Raw genomic sequence first — 19193 nt, 5'->3', positions numbered from 1 at the left:
ATGCACCGGCTGTCTGAGCAGGGTACGACAGTAGTCGTGTTTACATAGGGTTCCCTTAATTTTCCCCTATTTCTCCCCTATTTTCAGATCGAATTTTAGGCATCATAGCGCTCGCGTGTAACGTTGCTATGGACGCTATTGTTGTTAGAGGCATACTAAGCATCGTTTATGCTGTAAACAATATAAATTGGGCTTATTTATTGCTCGAAATTCAACAATTCATATTTTGAAGTAATTTTATCCTGCCCTTCAATTCCCTCTTTAAGCGACAAATAGGGGAGGATTTGGTAGCGTAGCGCCTTTCCAAAAGCTGCTACGCTACCATATCCAGTGGTTCTCAAACTATCACATCACAAAAGCGGCGTGCTGATTGGCCGGCAGTTCCGAATCGTCCGACTGGTGGTCCCCGACTCGACAAGCGCACGTGCGCCGACTGAGGATTTTTAAGTGGCATTAACGCATAAACGGCAGAAAGTCAAGGCGGAAATTCGACAGGTGCGGTGTTCTGATATTGCCGTGGATGTGATTACACCTACTTGAATAATAGCTCAGCCGTTTAAAGTATGTTAAATGCCAGATAGTTTTCTGATTTTTCTTGCTTTGAGCTTTCATGTGCTATCACTTTTACCTCAGTGTCTAGTCTGGAAGCTATTTGGGAGAGCCCTAAAGGTAAGTAACAATTGCAAACTGCTTCTAGAATGACTTAGTTGCGCCATATTTGTAGTGAAGCGAAGTAAAGGAGACAGAGGATTCCTTTATAAGGGACATTTAAGAGACAAATAGGGGAAGATTAAGGGAACCCTATGTAAACACGGTTAGTGATGGGCAGCTCACTGTTTATACAGATTATAGTGAGGTCATCGGAATCCTCGTGCTGCTTTATTATGTATGATATGATTGTTGTTTTAAAGTCATTTTTTCCCAGGAAATTAGTTATGTATAGTCACTTTTCGGATTATTCTCTGGGATAATAATATATAACTCACAAGTCCATATATTTCGGATGATGTTGCTCACCCTTGGTCACTGGACAAAATAAAAACAATTACATATTTGAAAAACCACACACCAAAATTATTCCCTAGACGGGTTACATTTTTCAAAAATATATCACTTGCCAAAAACTGACACGGTCTTTTAGCTTGCATGTTCCTCTACATAACAAGTAGTGCAACCAATCTTCTATATGGATACCTACTACCTATACTTGTGTCTACAGAGATACATCGGACACAATAGATCAATATGCACAACCGGGTATACATATGTTTAGTTCCTATGGATGACATCTTATGCTCATGTCGACCTATTTCTAAGGGTGAAATCCCATGGAAGGCAAAACTTTGGCATGTGAGAATAACTGGAAAAAGAGAATCGTGCGCGAAGCAATAGAAATAAAAGAAAAAGATCCATACATGAACAGAGATGTAGGAAAATTTGGCCTTAGTCCAATATGGGATTTCACCCTTAGAAATAGGTCGACATGAGCATAAGATGTCATCCATAGGAACTAAACATATGTATACCCGGTTGTGCATATTGATCTATTGTGTCCGATGTATCTCTGTAGACACAAGTATAGGTAGTAGGTATCCATATAGAAGATTGGTTGCACTACTTGTTATGTAGAGGAACATGCAAGCTAAAAGACCGTGTCAGTTTTTTGGCAAGTGATATATTTTTGAAAAATGTAACCCGTCTAGGGAATAATTTTGGTGTGTGGTTTTTCAAATATGTAATTGTTTTTATTTTGTCCAGTGACCAAGGGTGAGCAACATCATCCGAAATATATGGACTTGTGAGTTATATATTATTATCCCAGAGAATAATCCGAAAAGTGACTATACATAAATGATATGATTGGTTGACGAATATTCCAGAAGTTCACGGTAAAAGAAGTCAGTGGATTGTGGAAGGCTGCAAAAATGGGATCTATGCAAATAACTATTGTGTTCAAGCTGTAAGCATTTTTTCTTAACGCTGCCCTAGAAAAGCGCCCGCTAATTGACCAATTTTAAGTTTTGACAACAGTGATCACTCAGTTGTTTATAACTTGCATTTCAAAGTGCAGACCACCCACTAGCGTTTATGCAAGCCCGCCGGCCTCGGTTTTTCTAAATGAAAGCTGCGAATCATTAATTTGTATCTTAGATCCTAGAAGTACGTCAATAATCTAGAGCTTCTGAACAGTCTCTATTGTGCTTGTAGTTAATAGCTCTGCAATATGGCCTAATTAAGTTTATCTTTGATTGTTGCTTATTGACCCAAGGCCTATTTGAAACCATCACATATTCACCTGACGTTTTTAGCCCATTCTGAAATGTCAAGCACATTTATAGTCACCGTGAAGCCCATATGCTTTTGTGACCTCTGCTTTGTTTGTGATCGTCTTCATCTTCATCGCTTTACAGTTGATAAACCACTCTGAAGAAGGCATTCTCGTCTAAAATAATGTCATTATTCCCTACACTTCAGCATGATAACGTTTGCCAAAAATGTCGGAAAGGGAGTGAAACACGGAAACTCAGATGAGCTCCCTTTGGAATTTTCCGTGCATCGCTCACCTATCGTTGTCTGTTGGGCCCAAGATTACTAGAACATAGTTCTAGTAATCTTGTACCTATGTAGTTCCTATGTAGTAATCTTGTACCTTGTATGTAACTATGTACATACATAGTTCTAACCTCTTGTACTTACAAAAGGTTGGGCCTTTTGTAAGTACAAGAACCTGACCGATGGTGTCATTCACAAAAACACAAAGCACGTGCCTTTTCTTAAGTCGATCCCTCTGAACTCTATCCCCGTCGTCGGTAACGAACGGCGAGCGGGGCCTGTCGGCAGCGACGGGAGCCGACGTGAATACCTCTGACCTCTGACGTAAAGCCACCGATCCGCGGAGACGGAGACTGACGGCTCTCTGGCGGCCGGCTGGACGATTTGGGATCTCAGCCCCCCCCCCCTCCCCGGTCACATGATGGGGCGGATGATGTAAGGACATTGCTAAATGACGGACGGTGATGTGTTGCTAGCCGGGTCGGCTGAGCCGGCCAGAGTTTGGTGTTGGCTGTAAAATATGTATGTAGATCAGAAGAATCGGTTGATTTCAGGAACGAGGTCAACGTGTGGGCGGTGATTGGTGGGAATAGCTGTACGAGTACTTGATATTTTGTGATTATTTGTATTATTTTATGGTATTTTATTATTATTATTATTATTATTATTATTATTATTATTATTATTATTATTATTATTATTATTATTATTATTATTATTATTATTATTTTTATTGTTAGTATTATTATTATTATTATTATTATTATTATTATTATTATTATTATTATTTTTATTTTTATTGTTAGTGTTATTCTTATTCTTATTATTATTATTATTATTATTATTATTATTATTATTATTATTATTATTATTATTATTATTATTATTATTACTATTATTATTACTATATTTATTTTTCATTATTGTTATTGTTATCATTATATTGTTTCTTCTTCTTCTTCTTCTTCTTCTCCTTCTTCTTCTTCTTCTTATCATTTAGCTTCCATGCTTATTTGAACCCACGAGTGAGTGATTCTCAATTCTGATGTTACTTTTTGCTCACGAGTTATTTGACAGTTTTTTGCACCTAATGCGGCAAGACCTATTTCGACTAAGTTCTTCGAATTTACTAAAGTGGAGAGGAAGCAGTTCTTTGTCATATTTAACAGAGAGCCATGGACGTGACGATATTCGCTACAAGCCTTTTTGGTAAAGTCCTTGTGTCATTTTTTGTCAAATAATTAATGACCTTCAATATCTTGCCACGTTTAGGAAGCTGACAGGCGACCATCTCTCAATGTATGCCCCATGCCACTATGGGATTTCACCTCACTGAGGGTTCGGCCATGAGTAGTAGGGGCCTATTGCTACTGATATTGAAAGAATTGACCAGATACTTGTTTACGTTACGGCATCTCCTCCTTGTTTTGTTGATGAATAAAATCGTTGAGATGTTGTCGAAAGATATTCATAAGTTCACTGTTAAGGTGAATGTGTCGCACCCTCGTCAAAATCGGCTCCGACTGTGGGGGCCACTGCACACTGTACAGCCGCCACGCTCCGTACATCAGGAGTGCAGCGATTCGTTCGGTATTGAGTTGGCGTGGTGGTTGTCGTGGGTAGTTTTGAGTGCCGCAGACCGCCCAGAACTGACGCCAGGCTGGCGGTGAGCCATGGGGTGCATCAAACGTCTGTCACTCATCGGGCGTGTGTTCATTCAGTGGCCCGTCCTGTGGACTCGATGTGAGATTTATAGCCCGCGTTGCTGTTAGTGCTGTGCTTATAAATTTTGTCCGTGGTGGTGGTGACTTCTGTTTTATCAGAAACCCGTGAAGCTGGTGGCCTAGATCTGACTTCTTTTTACACATGATTCACCGTCGTCCTTATCCGTCCCCTTCAATGAAGAAAAGGCCGTCGCACATTTACTCCCGTTGTATATTCGAGACCATTTCCTGATCATTTATACAATACAGCCCCGTGGCCAGCTCGCCACTCTCCGGGGCAAAACGCGCCACTTACAAAACGACTTCAAACATCAACGGGGCCCGCATCCAAAGCCGCGTCTGGACACCGCCCAAACGCGGACATTTTCACTGGCACCCAGCACACACTCACCCGCGCGCACACACGCATACAAACACCCACCGACGGTCCGCCGCAGCGGCCACGAGGTTCACGGCCACGTGCCACGTACGCTCGGCGGTTCACGTGGCGCACGTGCCATTTTCGGCGCACGAGTGACCAGCGCCCCGCGCGATGACATTCAATTGACGGCGATTTATTGCTCGCTTCTTATTGCATGGTCAGGACAGTCCAATTCTAAAAGTGGTCTGGCTCGTGAGTCTGCTCACAGGCGATGACATCAAAGCGCCTCGGGGCGCTGGGGTCACGACACGGACCAACAGCCAATGATCGTCGTCTGCGCGGCAGCAGCCGGTTCGCCGTCGGACCAGCACGGTACAACAGCGCGCGCCTCGTCCCGGGAACAGCGGTGACGCCCCGGGACTGATACCGAGGCCCCCTTACGGCTCACAGAGGTGCCGAGACAATAGAGCCCGAAGGGCCGACATCGACACCGCATAGTTAGTTCGCTGCATCCGTCAGGGAAGGCATTCGTATTGCCGGAGTGGTCGCAGTCGCACAACCTTCTATGTCGCCTGGAAATGCGTAAAAAAATCTGCCCTAGACGTCTACTGCGCACCTGTACTGTAGTTGTTCCGCTCGTGATAAAATAGACATTTCTGCTTTGTTATTTACAGATAACGTCATTCGGCAAGGGCTATAGCTAAAACAATGCGCGCCGGGTGTTGGCTAGTGGCGCGGCTAGGGCGCCTCTAATTTTGATGGTCGAAACTAGGCAAAATCACAGAGGAGGGAGCGCGTTGCTGGGAGCTGGCGGCCGCCGAAGGCTGGCGGACCGCTCCGTACCGGCCGCCGCACGAGTATTGAGCTCTGCACTCGAGGTGACACATCAGTCGCCTGACGATTACGTCATCATCATCAACTTCATCATCATCAACATCATAGACCACCACATCAGACCACCGCCGGCCGCCGGTGACGTCTTCTCCGGGCTGGCGAGCGGCGCCCGGCTTAGCCTATTGTACACCAGACACGTAGATACACTGCCCCGGCTGCCACCCCAGTGACGTCACAGCGGCGGCAAATGACGTCACTGGGGGGCCGGCCGGGCTCTATGTACAGCGGAGCGGACTCGGCCCTTCTCAGTGCGCTTTGTCGGGGATGAGGGTTCGGCGCGGCCGCACAAAGTGACGGTGAGTGGGCGACGGTCAGAGAGGCGAGACGAGAAAACACAAAGCTAGCTACTTTGTGAAAGACTCAAAATACTTCACAGATGCTGGCCGGCCGGTAGGCGAGCGCAAGCCATCACAAATTAAGTACATTGTTAAGTTAAAAAGACAAAGTTAAGTGTAGCAATCTACGGCGAGCGAAGAACAGCCCACAAAACACAATCCTCATATGAAACAGCCTGATTGGTTGTCCTGATTTCCGGTCTTGCATCGCTCCGTCTAAATAATTTACTGCTAAGCCACACTCAGTCAGTCACACGCGAGTGATTCCGTATCGTTACAAGCTGGCGGCGACGGGGCTCCGCCGGGCCGGCCCGGCCGGCGGACCGGGACTACTGCTACTCCGACCATCCATATATGTACAACAGGGGGATGATCACTCCAAGGACAACAACAGGGGCAGGTCGGCCGGGGCGGGAGGCAGGTGGGGGACCACGGTCCGGGCAGGTCACCAGAGGTCAAAAGGTCACGGCGAGGAGGTCAGCCATCCGCGTCATGGCGCTGCCTCCAGACGCCGTCCGTTTCTTCTCTTCACTTCATTTCTTTCGCTCGCTCACGCTCGTCCGTTTCTAGCTAGCGATGACTCTGAAACAGATGAGCGCGCTATGTCAGAGTGACGGCCGAGTCAGCTCATCCGCGGCGGCGACCCTGGCCGGGACGAAAATGGCGCAGATAGAGCTCTCAAACGGCAGAGTGATCTGCATATCGTCGGACGCAACACTTTGTCACAAACCAAAAACCGTATTGATATTAAATGAAACAGCAAAATATCAAGCATTATTCACAGGCAAAGTGGAAATATATATTCGACCCACATTTACAGACAACGTCCCCGTATTACGTTCATCTACTCCACATATTTTATTAGCAAATTCTTGCTTTTAGTGGCAGCCCACGTGCGTCATTTTCGCCGCTGCCAGTGTGCCGCTTTCGCGGCGGTCACCTGACAGCCAGCCGGCGGCGACAGCTGGCTCGCAGCACATCGTGAAAATAACCCCCGTAATGGGATGGTGCTGATAATTCGCGTCTTGTCGTGAACTATGTGACAGATGCGCCAGTTTGGGATAACGGCGAGCGTGCCGCGGGCGCCCGTCGAGTTATGGCTGGCTGGAGAGACTCGGAGAGTCGGGAGGCGAGTCGTATACGAGGTTAGAAGGCAAGAGCCGGGTAAGAGACTAGGAATGTCAGGAGTCAGGCCAGAAACGATTGAGTAGAGACTGGAGACTGTAGAGTTGCAAAATTTCCCTACCGCACTACCGGCATGCCGGTAATTTTTCACTACCGCAGGTTTTTCGTGGTATCTGGCATGTCTTGCCGGTAGCATGCCGATATTTTTGATTTTCCACCAAAAAAATTATCAGCATATGATTCAAACTTTGGACACTAAGAGGCTATTGAATTGCATTAACAGCAATCTTAGCCACTGCAAAATACATGTTGTGGTAGAAGTTCCATTGCTAAGGGTAGGGGTAACACATGAACCTCAGCATTTCACAGGTTTGGCTCTAATTGGAATTGTCAAGAATCTACTGTGGTTTATCAAAGGAAGAATACTCATTCATGTTGCAAAAGCACAACCAATTAGCAATGCTGGTAGTTTTGGTTGGACAATGGGTGGCTGCTGGGTGGGGCGGTTACTGAAATTGCCAAAATGTGGCATCTCATGTAAGGGTAAGCCAGAAACAAGAATGCAGGTTTTTTAGTATGCCGGTAATTTGGCGGTTTTTTTTGCTTGTGGCGTGGTAGCATGCCGGTATCCCAGGAAATTTTTGTGGGGCGGGGCGGTGCCGGTAGCAGCCCATTGGGAAAATTTTGCAACTCTACTGGAGAGGTTAGGAACCGTGTCATATAGACGGGTTAGAATGGAAGGGCCGAGTCGAAGGTCGAGGGATGGACAGGTTAGAAATCAGTTCAGATATCGGCGATGGAGGAACTAGATTGGAGATGGAAACTGAAGAGTTTAGGGTTGAGTGGAACTAGTTGAGGGTCAGGAGAAGGTATTTCGGTATCCACCTCTAGCGGTCACTTTAATTTGTTATGCTCTAACGGTCAGTGTGCCTGCACTCACCGGTAGGACTCTACGGTGCGTCTAGTGGTAGCCGTTGAAGGCGGCCAGCAGCGGTGCGCGGTTCATGGCGCCGAACGAGGGCTGTGGGGAGGCCGCCTGTAGGTAGCTGATGCCGCCGTCGCCGCTGTAGAGGTCCAGCGGGCCGGGGCTGCTGGCCGCCCCGAACCCGCGGCTGTTGGCCGGGCTGGCCGGCGGACCGTATCCCGGGTAACTGTTGATCACTGTCGGAGAAAGGAGGCGTCTGGTCAGAGAGGCCGGGCGATGGGAACGTTGCTGTTTTCATTGTTGTGTGCAGTATGCACCTTATGATGCGAACGCAGGCTTATATGTGCCGTGCGTTACGTTGTACCCATGTTTTATAACTGGAGTAAGCCTGGCAATGTGAACTGATTACCGGAATGCAGCAGTGCTTCGTCAAATAACGAACGCTCGCTCACTGTGTGCGTTGCGGCACAGCATAACTTCAGGCGCTTACCCCTGCTGCCATCTAGCGGTTGGAACGCAGACTACAGGCATTGCGGAACAGTATACCGCTAGGCGCTGACTTTGAGTCCCATCTAGCGGAGATAGTTTGAACTAATGCGCGGCACATGAAGATCGCCGGCAGTTCTTCAGTCCAGTTCACATTTCGGTCATTATTTCTGCGCCAACAAATGCCAGTGAGTGAAAAGCGTTCCTCCCTAATCTCGAAGCCTCATTTCCTGCCTTCGAACGATTGCGACGTCTTATGCGCATTGTTGGTGTCGTTTACAATTTTCTACGTTGACTGTGGTACCATTTCCCGTGCAGCCGGAGCACGACAAAGGCCCGACAGCAGTAAATTGCTTCGCTAAATTAGGCACAATAAATAGTTATCGCAGATTTAATTAAGATGTTTTGTTGGTGTCAGCAGGTCGTAAATCTGAACGAACCCAGCCGCTACCTTCATTATGGCACGGTATTGGATGGTGTAAGTCCTGCTGGCGTTGTGTATTTAGGCATGCATGATCAATGAAGCACGGCACATACCTAAACATGAACTGGCATGTTATTTCTCAGCGTGCAGCAGGAATCCCCGTATGTCAAAAATACGTCAGATATTTTCTGAGGCCATCCCGAGGCCATCGCGACGAGCCAAATATTTTGCTGTTGCCAGTTTGTCAGAGATGACAGGCCATCATGCCAAGGATTGACGACGTTGCCGTCGAATGATCTGGGATTGGGTCCGCTAAGGGCTGGTGATGCTGAGGAACGCAGCCGAGAACTCGCTAATTTAGACCTCAGCCGGCATGGATCCAGCCGAACAACGGCTGACCCCCATGTGGGCAACCTCTCAACGTATAGTTCGGCGCTCATTCCCTAGATGGCAATAGCGTCGGCCACTTCTGACTGCCGGAGCACCACAGGCCAATTCGGCGCGCTCCGGGGTGATCTTCTTTCACAACAGGCGGCAAATCCCGGGGCGCGAATCGATAGTGGCCGTTATCGTCGATGGCTCCACGGCTGGCTCGGCGCCGGCCGCCACTCCTTGGCCCGGCCCGCGCCGAGAGAGGAGGGCTCGCCGTCTCCCTCCGGCTCCCGGCCCGGCCCGAGTGGCCACCGCTCCCCAGAGACCGATAATGAAATCCCAGGCAATCGGCGCCACAACGACACCCACTGGCTTTCATCGCCGCCCGTCTGGGGAGGGGTGGAGGGGAAGGACAGCACCCTTGCGGTCGCCGATTGGGCGCGGTAGAAAAATGGTCGTGGTCGGTTGCGGTCGACGACCGTTACCGCGAGGCGAACCGGACACATGTCTGGTCCGCGGACACATCGACTCTGCGCCCCGGAGGTCGATGGGGAGGAGGTTCTGCAGAGAAGAGGTAATAGACCGTGGAGACACGTTTTTCAGAGCCAGTTCGGTGCAGCCGTTCGCCTTTCCGCCGACATTCCAGACTTTTCGCGACTGTCAGGCAACGGCAGCGGAAATTAAACGGTACATTGGTGCAGATAAAAAGGGGTGAAATGTTACTAGTCTGCTGAAGTATCTATGTAACTGCTTGCAATAATTCTCAGAAAATGGGCAATGTGATGTAACAATGTGGCAATGTGATGCAACTGCTTGCAAATCCAGTTGTAAATGTCCATCGTGATCCAACCATTAAGTGTCCCTAAAATATTTCTATGGAAGCTGTATCCCATCGGTGTGCTACTTATTTCCGAGAACTTCAGCTAGTCCCTTCTCTTGATCTCCATTACGCGACGAAGAAGCTCCCGCACGACTTTCACAGGGTCGCTACGTCTGCCTCGCCAAAAACCGCATCAGCTTGTCTTTCCTGGCCTCGAAGCAAGTACATTTTGACTTGCGATTTTTCAGTGACGATCCTGTCCCGAATGAACTAATGGTGTAAAAACGTATGGCCATCATGCCATCAGAAAATTTGATATTATAATAACAAGATATAGCATCTATAGCCTCAATTAAAAAAAATCCCTTAAGCTGAGACGACATTTGTGCTAATGTACATACTAATCTAAAGCGTTCTACCCAACGCTGCAAATATTTTATGTCCTACATCCAGTTTCTATTGCCTCCGCCTCTGCCTAAGAATGTCCTTATCCCACTGCTCAGTTTTTGCACACACACCACATCAACAGAGATGTGAGCCATCAGCCCTCAGATAGTGCTGGCCAAAATAGAGATCCGCTGCCCCCGGTCCGTCCATTCATGTCCTGCTGCCCAACTGTCAGCAGGCGGTGGCCAGCAGTGAGTTCCCATACAGCGCAGTAGCGTGTGTGCTGTGACGCTGTGTATGTGTAAGATGTATGCAGTTTAGTATATGTAATGTACAACTCTAATTCGTGGCAGGAGCCCTGCACTAGGTCTGAAGTTAAACCATCCGGAAAGGTTTAAATGGCCAGCGAATGTTGGTGTTGGCTTGCATCATTAACGTGTTTGTAACAGTAAAGTAGAATAATCTTTGACTTGGGTTTTCTTTACTTCCTGCTCAAGACTCCAAGACCCCTAATATAATCGATCATATGCCCAAGCTGCACATTATCATATGAGGCGTGGCTGATGTGAACGATGTTATAAAGTTGCATGTGGAATTCGACGTCTGTATGAAAGATGATGTCTACGGTGAACAATAAATCAAGTAATATTAAATATTTCGAAGATTGATATGTTTCTAAATGTGTTGATTTGTTGCTCACGGCTATCATAGTTTATCTCAAATATCAAACAACTTTCAGTGAGTGTTCACCAGATAGTTGCAGCGTCTGGGACGTCAACAAAAAGTGATGATGGATATTCCCCTCGAGACCTTCCTCTGGCCAACTGACCGCGCTACTGGCACCTGTCCCGGTTGGGCGGGGTCAGAGGGCCGACCCCCGTCTGGCCCCTCCCCCGATCTCTGATTGGTGCTGCGGTCGGACCCCCAGACCCCACCTCGTCTGGTGCGCCACCTCTGCCGGTGCCAAGACCCCGCGGCGCTCTAAGGACCGTGCCGGGAGAGCCCCGGGCCTCTCGGCGGCGCTCGATAGTTAATCCGCACCGCTTGGCGGCGAGCCGTCAATAAAAAGCGAATGGTGCGCGCGATGCGAACCCGTCATCAATTCCGACTGGGCCGCCAAACAATTACCGGGCCAGCGCACAATTATGGAACGGAGCTGGGAGAGGGGAGGCTGGGGAGGGGGAGCGAATCCAGGGCGAGAGGGCCGCGCCGGCACCGTCTGAAGATGGGTGGCTGTTGACGCGCTGGGTCGGGATCTTGAGAAGTAGACTGTATGAGGTGAGACTAACCGGTTTTGGGTTAGCCTTGTTAGATGGGATGGGAACGTTTACTGGGTGGGATCAGGCATTTCTGCCGGGGTTTCTGGGAAGCGACTGATAATGCTGCGTTATAACTGATGAGGCATTCTTTCAGAGTCATCTTTTGTTTGCTTGTCACCAAATCCTTAAATTGCGTTTTGCTGACGCTACGCAATTCACAAAACCTCCACTGTATCATATAATGGACCTTAATTCCCGTTGGTAAGTCTGTACTGCCACTGGTTCACGTTGCTGCGTCTGTACTGGGCCCCGACAGGGTACGTTCGTACTGGTACAGTTTATACTCACCGGAGAGCGCCTGTGTCAGCAGCGGTCCGTTGCCGTTGGTCAGGGTGCCGTTCACCAGGTCTGGGGACAGACAAACCGACACGTCACGATTCACGAACGCATTCGACCAGTGCACAGCTCACGGATTCATTGGTCAGTCAACAATGGGACTGAGCAACAAGGTCCATCTAGCCATGTGTGCTGTCACTTGAGTTTCTATTACACTCATGGAACATGAACGCGTAGTAAGTGATCTGCAGGATCTGGACTAGGTTTGATTTGGTTTGTCTAGCTGGCTAGACCCCTGCCTTTATGGTGCCGTCCCCGACTCGGTCCCGGCCGAGTCTTTCTGGCCGGCTGCAATCTCAGTCCGCCTGGCCCTGCCAGCTCCGTGCAGGGTCCGCCGTCTGCCGTCACCCGGTGCCTCTAATTAGTTTCAGTTGCGGCGCCGAGTGTCGGACGGTACCAGGTCGCGCCACCCGCCGCGCCGCGCCGCTCCTCGCCACCGCCAGCCGCCAGCACAGCGACGCTCAACAACTTCGCGGCCCATTTAATAAGGGACGCCGTCGGCGGCGGCGACCTGCCGCTGCGACGATAGTGGCGCATCAGGCGCGCGTGGTGACCAAAGTGGCGCATCAGGAGCGCGCGGCGGCCGGGCGACTCGTAAAGTGACGCAGGCGGGAATCGAACGGCGCGACACAGTACGAGCACCGGCCCAGGCTCATCAGCAACACAGCCGGGGGCGGCCGGCGGGGGTACCGCGGCTATCAAGGCCGTCGATTCAGGGTTGCCAAAGGGAAGAGGCGTGGGTTTTAGGACTTGACTCGAGGAGGGTGCTTTTTATAAGCTAGGATGGAAATATAAGAGCTTGCGCAGATACAAAGATCTCGAAGGTTCCAATGTCTGGTAGGGAATGGTCGTCTTTCGTGTGATGCGTAACCTTGCTCGCCCATGTTGTGCCCATTATAACTTCAATAAGAGTACCAGCAAAGGGCAAAGTTCTAAAATCATGAGTGAACCTCTTCTTTTAGCAAGAGCCAACCATCACAACGTACGTCAAGGCAACTCAAAACTTAAAACCAACCCTGGAATGGCGTCAGTTTCTGCTAAATGTGCATACTGCGTTCGATTTCACCGGACTGTGTTGGCCTAGCAACTGGCCGGCTCGAACAGAAGCCACTCGTGTCTGTGTGACTGCACTGTTATCGATGGCCGCTGTCGATATGCATCCTGCCGCCGACGGGCGTGTTTTCCCAGCGGACCGGCTCTCGATTGTCTGACACGCAACGGTAAACAAATCGGCGCCCATGCGTCTTGGAGTGTGCCGCAGTAACTAAGTGCCGTACACCCAGGGGTGCAACCGATCGGCTGGGCTCGACGCGCTGGAAACGCTGAATTTCGGCGCCATAGTCAGTATTTTATCTTCAGCCTGGACTGTCTCGCTCGGCTGTCAGTATGTCGTTCTACCGCCCGGTCCGTCTCGCTCGACTGCCAGCATTTCGTCCTACAACCCGGTCCGTCCCGCCTGACTGTCAGAATGACGTCCCATCGCCTAGCCAAATCCTACTCGTTACTCTCAGTACCACGGCCTCACAAAGGCTGGTCTGGAGTTGCTAGTACCGAGGGCTCGAGCTCGTAGACAATGGTTATGGTCGGCACATTAAGCTGGCCGTATCCTCAATGCGCGTCTGCGGGCCGCTGCAGGTTTAATTTCCGCAAGAGTTTGAATTTATTTGTTCAACTTTGAGAGCGGGAGATATAAACAAGATAGTTCCGCCGCGGCCTTTGTATGGCCCGACTTCTCCCACACAGTCAACACTCGAGAGAGGGCCGACCTCGCCGGACGTCCCGTCAAAAACGAATGGAGAGCCGCCCTCCCGCCTCTTCACTCTCTTCTCTTTCCCGAGACGGGCTCTTTCATCTGCTTTCTTCTGTCGCTAATGCTGAGAGCAGCGCGCGGCGGGGGTCTGAACGGACCGAGCTCGGGGTTCTGTGGAAAGGTGTCCCAGCTCTGACGAGGCACAACCATTGAACTCTGTCCCAGACTCTGCCACCTCAGACTCTGACCGTCCCAGACTCTGCCACCTCAGACTCAGACCATCCCAGACGCTTCCACCTCAGTCTCAGACTCAGACTGTCGCATAGTGCGCCATCCGAGAACCCTGTCGCCCGTGCTCGGCCCCAGACGCCATCAAGTCGGCCGCAAGGAGCGGCTCCACTCTCCGGCTCAGCAGGCACCGCCTGTGTGACGATAAAACCGGCCCGGGAATGGATCCGACGCGACGCCGCCAGCTCTTCAATGGTCCAAAGTTTAAAACTCTATCGAGCATGTGAAAATGAAAAGCCGGCCGCGAACCGGTACCGAATACAAACGGTTCTCATTATCGATGTGGACGGCGAGTCGACCCGGCCTGGGAGCGAGCCGGAGGGACGGCGCCGCCGGCAAACTAACGACATTAGGCCGATTGCGTCCGTCAAGTTGAGTGTGGGACAAACAGCTTCGTCACCTGAGCAGGGAGATGGCAGAGAGCCGTTAGTTGGATGGGTCGGTGACTATCCCTTCAGTGGAGTTGAGAGTTGAGCTCGTATTGAATCGCAAGTCTATAGGAGACAAACTGTGAGTAAGTGAGTGTGGATTCGAGTTACTATGAGTACCGAACGACTAGTTGATGTCTTCTGAATTTATCAAATAGTTACTAGAGAGTGTGCAACGGTGCCGTAAGTCGTGCAGTGACACTTTCAGCTGTCGCAGTGACGCCAGACAACAGCCGGCAGGCGGCGCAACTATTTCTGGAGGCAAATTAGCCGACAGACTGGCGTTTGGTCGATATCAAATGCAGTTGCACCCCTTAATTATTCAATAAACTTGCAGCGATCGTCGTGACGTCCAGCTGTGCAGCTCATTATGTGGAGATCCAAAGGGCTCCGGCGACTGTCGCCCCGCTCCCACGCTGTGTGACAGGTCGTCCGCCTCCCACGCCGGACCAATCGACGTCCCACGGCCACCTGAGTGGACGCCCCCGCTCATGGACCTCATCCACGGGTTAGGAGAGAATGAATGAATCTGGGTGGACGGGATGGGCCTGTGTGAAATGGAATACGACAGGTCGGACTGAATAGGACGAATGGTATATTGGAGAGCTGCAAGACCTCTGGCTTTTGCTCACTGATGATGCAACTGGGTACAGGCCAGGACACTACGTCTTTGTGCTGAAGCAAACATCTTACGAGGTTTGAGCAATAAACTGCACATTGTCTGTATTGACGCCCCGATATTCATCTTGTCCGCGACTCGCAATTCGCAACGCTCGCATCGATCGCTGAAAAAGTTTCCTCAGTGAACTGTCGGTACCAAATATGTGGCTTGAAGTGAGCCGCGCACTTGGCTGGTATTGTTTTGCCAGCTCCGGGCGTAACTGATGGATGTTTCATCAGGCTAAGAGGCATCGATGAGGGCCTCACCGGTGCAGCGGCAAAAACAATGTCTCAATCGTGCGGCACGGAGCGCTCGAGAAAACGTACGGGAGGGTGACGGATGGTGGAGCAAACATCCCTTATTGAGTAGTCGGGAGGCGGGGCGATTTCGACGGCTGTCAGTTGGTGCGTGCTGCCGGAAATGTTTGGCACTTGGGAGCTCGATGATAAACTTTGTGCATGGTGTTGTGTCTCACCCAATCGTAGTTTCAAACTAAACTTCGGGTATTTGAAATACTCAAATCGTATCGCAGAAACTAACCCATTTAACGTTTTGAATTACACTAGAAGTGTGCGTTCCAACTTCTTTAGTCGGTGCTTGATATTTGTGAATGTTTTTTTTTATTATTACGAGCGAGCGAGCGCAGCGAGCGAAGCGAGTCTTTTCAATATAACGGAAAAATCTCAGTATGGGCGGCCCGGCCCGGCCCGGCCCAGCCCGGCCCGGCCCGGCCCGGCCCGGCCCGGCCCGGCCTGTAACGCTTTTGAGAGGCTTATATCTCAGCAACCGCTGGACCGATTGGCCTGCGGTCTTTTTTGCTGGGTAGCCCCATCCCTTCTACCCCGTAATTGACTACTTTTGATACATCTCAGTGACCATCGTGGCACGTGCCACGTGAAAAGTCAAGGGTGTTCAAGCTGTTTTACAAAAGTAGTGATTTTGAGAGGCTCATATCTCAGCAGCCGCTTGGGCGATTGGCTTGCGGTAATTTTTATAGGGTAGCTGCATCCTTTCTACCAAAAATAGGATACTCTCCATGCATGTGGGTCACCCCCAGTGCACGTGCAAAATACAACAATAAGAGGTGTCAAATTTGTTCCCATTTTAATAACTCGGTAATTACTGGGGCGATTTCGCTGAAACTTGGCAAACAGGTAGGCACCCACCAGGCAATGCATTCCTATGTGTTGCGGTTAAGGTGCTACTGCACGTGCGCACGTGCAAGGGGCGCTTCCAGATCTCGAGAACGGCTGGGCCGATTGCGCTCAAATTTGGTACACAGTTGGAGACCGGTTAGTAGGGTGCCGTGCAAAAGTCATTTTGGACCCCGTTTGCACGTGCGCACGTGCAGAATGCCGCCTCCAGATCTCAGGAACGGCTGGGCCGATTGCGTTCAAATTTGGTACACCGCTAGCGACCGGTTAGAAGGGTGCTTTGCGCAAGCCCGTTGGAAGTACCCTCTCGCCCTTCCGCACGTGCAGGGCTCACTATCTCGCTCGCTCGTTCTTCGCCCAAAAGGCGTTTTACTGGTTCTTACCGTCGCTGTGACCTGTGTGATCTGAACTAACAAGGACGTAAATAGTTACTACCGTGACCTCAACTGCTCTGTATACATGGACGTTATAGCCTGGACTGACTTGGTGACCTGTCCCCGTTTGTCCACGGTTCGTCTGCTCCCCTGCCCAATGTTCATTCTCTCATACGGGTTGTTCACTCATTTGCCCGCTCTCTCATGGAGATCGTTCCCTCACCTGTCCATGTGCCATACGGGTTGTCCCTCCCCATACGGGTTGTCCGTTCTTACCTGTCCGCATGCCCTACGGATTGTCCTCTCCCAGTACGGGTCGTACCCTCACCTGTCCGCGTGCCGTACGGATTGTGCTCTCACCTGTCCGCGTGCCGTACGGGTTGTCCCGGTGCAGCGGCGACTGGCTGACGTGGTTCTCGGTGCGGCTCGGGGTGCTCAGACTGACGGGACCGGCGGCAGGCACCGCACCTGCCGAGTACTCCTGATAGTAGGTGGTGCCGTTGGCCCGCTCGGCAGCGCCGTTAGAGGCCAGCGTGGCGCCCGCCGGCGACGGGAAGTATCCGTACGACGTGAAACTCGCTGAAACGTACCGCAGGGAGGTTACTTCGGGGCGAGACGCGACGGATGAGACACACGTACATGGACCGAATATGCTTTTGTAGTCTTGGGAATGATAATGATCCATTGAACATTTGATTAATCGTTTTGGGGTGTTTCTGGCATCAGTATCACCTCTTGTCACATATTGTTGTGCAAAACTGATGAATATTTAAGGCGCATGGCACATAAAGGTCGCTGCTTTTCCACACATCATGTCATAGTGCAGTCACAGAATAGATTTGAATTGCATAAAAACGGCTCACGGGCATGTTACACATTATGCTCGCATTTATCACGCGAATAACATGGAATTGGTGATCTGGTCAGAGTGCTGTCGTGCTCCTACCAGGCAAATGCTTTGGGAATTTTGTTTCTTTGAAAAAGCGGAGAACGTTGCAGCGCAGGTAAGTCGACATATCGGCTTTGGAAACACAACCTCCACTGTCAACGTAGGGAACACACCGGTTTTCATAGTCAAGATCTCAACACACATCAAAATACAGAGTTCACATACCCACGCATCAAGAGAAAGAAGGAAAACGATCGTAGAAGTAACACACTAATTACGAACTAGATAGATTACTACAGAGATAGATCACTAGATCGCTAACTCGAGAGATGTCACCTAGAGTCTAGCTAGAACACCGTCTAATTCACAGCATCTCACCTATCAGCGGACGGCCGCCGACTACGCGATACTAACTTCAGACGCAATATCGGAGAGCGCTGCCGACTCCTCAATCGCCCCCGCTCCAATACAGACTAGGAATATCGTCTAGAACTACGGATATTCGCCTCTCTATTCGGCCGAGGAGTCCACTCGTCTAGATCTAGTGTTAATATCATCGGGCGCATTTACCTCTAAAGCCCGGTCGTAAATACGGGGCCGACTCGGCCGCGGAAGATCCGCCTAAATCCCTACGGCTACTGCTATGTATTCGGCAGATATATAGTCAGGCTACACACTCATTAGGCATTATCCTTACCTAATTTATCGCCGCCAGGATTGGCCAGTGGGCGCGGGGCGCAGCTCACTTTGTCGGCTCGGAGCCAAATGAGAAGTGAGTTGAGTCGCGGCACGCGGGCCGCACTAATCCCTCGCCCGCTCCACTGACATTACCCTCTTTACTGGATGAGTCGTTGTGGGAGGATGGAGGAGCACTTGGGTACTGCTGGTCTGGGTTCTCCGGTGGCTGCACATGCTGGGCCGAACACTGGCGACTACGCCGGCGGTGGTCTAACGACAGGGCGACTAGGCGACTAGAGGTGGCGGCGGAGACTACTGGACAGCCGTCGCCGCGGCGGCGGGGGCGGCAGAAGCCCCAGCCGGCGCAGCCAATAGGATCTAGCTGTGTGCCAGTCTTATGGCGGAACACGCTCATGCACCATTCAGTGCGCTGCAGCTACAGCCGCCCCCGCCGCCGCCGCCACCGCCGCCGCCACCTCTAACGCCGAGTTTTCGCACCCAGTCAGACCCCGCCCACAACCGCCATACCGCTCAGACCGACAGGCGAAGTCACCGGTAGAACGCAGATTACCGAAGAATAATGTGCTGATTAAAAAAAAATGACGTCACCATCAACAGCACATTGTACTGATTCCGTCACAATTTACATACTAACCCTCGCCCTGGCAGGGCATTTTTCATAACACGGCCTGGCAGGGGGGGGGGGGGGTCGATGCGACCCCCCCCTCGCGATTGGCTCCTATAGCACCTAGAAACACCAAATTTGGTAGGTAGGTTGGCCCCCCGGAGTTCTCGCCCCTGTGCAAATTTGGTTGCTCTAGGTCAATATTTAGGGGGGTTTTGGGGGGTATAAATGTAAAAATTTTGCTAAAAACAGGTCAAAAGTTTTTCGCTTATAACTTTTGATCTA

The 19193-nt window shown here is 50.5% G+C and overlaps 1 protein-coding gene across 2 annotated transcripts in view; it reads right to left on the bottom strand.

Moving 5' to 3' along the window:
- Positions 1-4470: 4470 nt before the first annotated feature.
- LOC122370275 (RNA-binding protein Musashi homolog Rbp6-like) overlaps positions 4471-19193 on the bottom strand; it is a 125253-nt gene continuing 110530 nt past the window's right edge. The window contains exons 11-14 of one of the 2 annotated variants that reach the window (XM_043345740.1): positions 17077-17295; positions 12014-12073; positions 7933-8153; positions 4471-6449 (exon numbers count right to left, since the gene is read on the bottom strand). In XM_043345740.1, coding sequence (XP_043201675.1) covers positions 7954-8153; positions 12014-12073; positions 17077-17295 — 479 coding nt within the window. In that variant the 3' untranslated portion in view covers positions 4471-6449; positions 7933-7953. The remainder of the gene's footprint in view (positions 6450-7932; positions 8154-12013; positions 12074-17076; positions 17296-19193) is intronic. The other variant, XM_043345741.1, reaches the window with a different exon arrangement.

The sequence above is a fragment of the Amphibalanus amphitrite genome, unplaced genomic scaffold, assembly GCF_019059575.1.
Source record: "Amphibalanus amphitrite isolate SeventyFive unplaced genomic scaffold, NRLGWU_Aamphi_draft 001117F_arrow, whole genome shotgun sequence".
Lineage (NCBI taxonomy): Eukaryota > Metazoa > Arthropoda > Thecostraca > Balanomorpha > Balanidae > Amphibalanus > Amphibalanus amphitrite.
The sequence above is the reverse complement of the archived record's forward strand: the minus strand, read 5'-3'. Positions and strand labels throughout refer to the sequence as shown.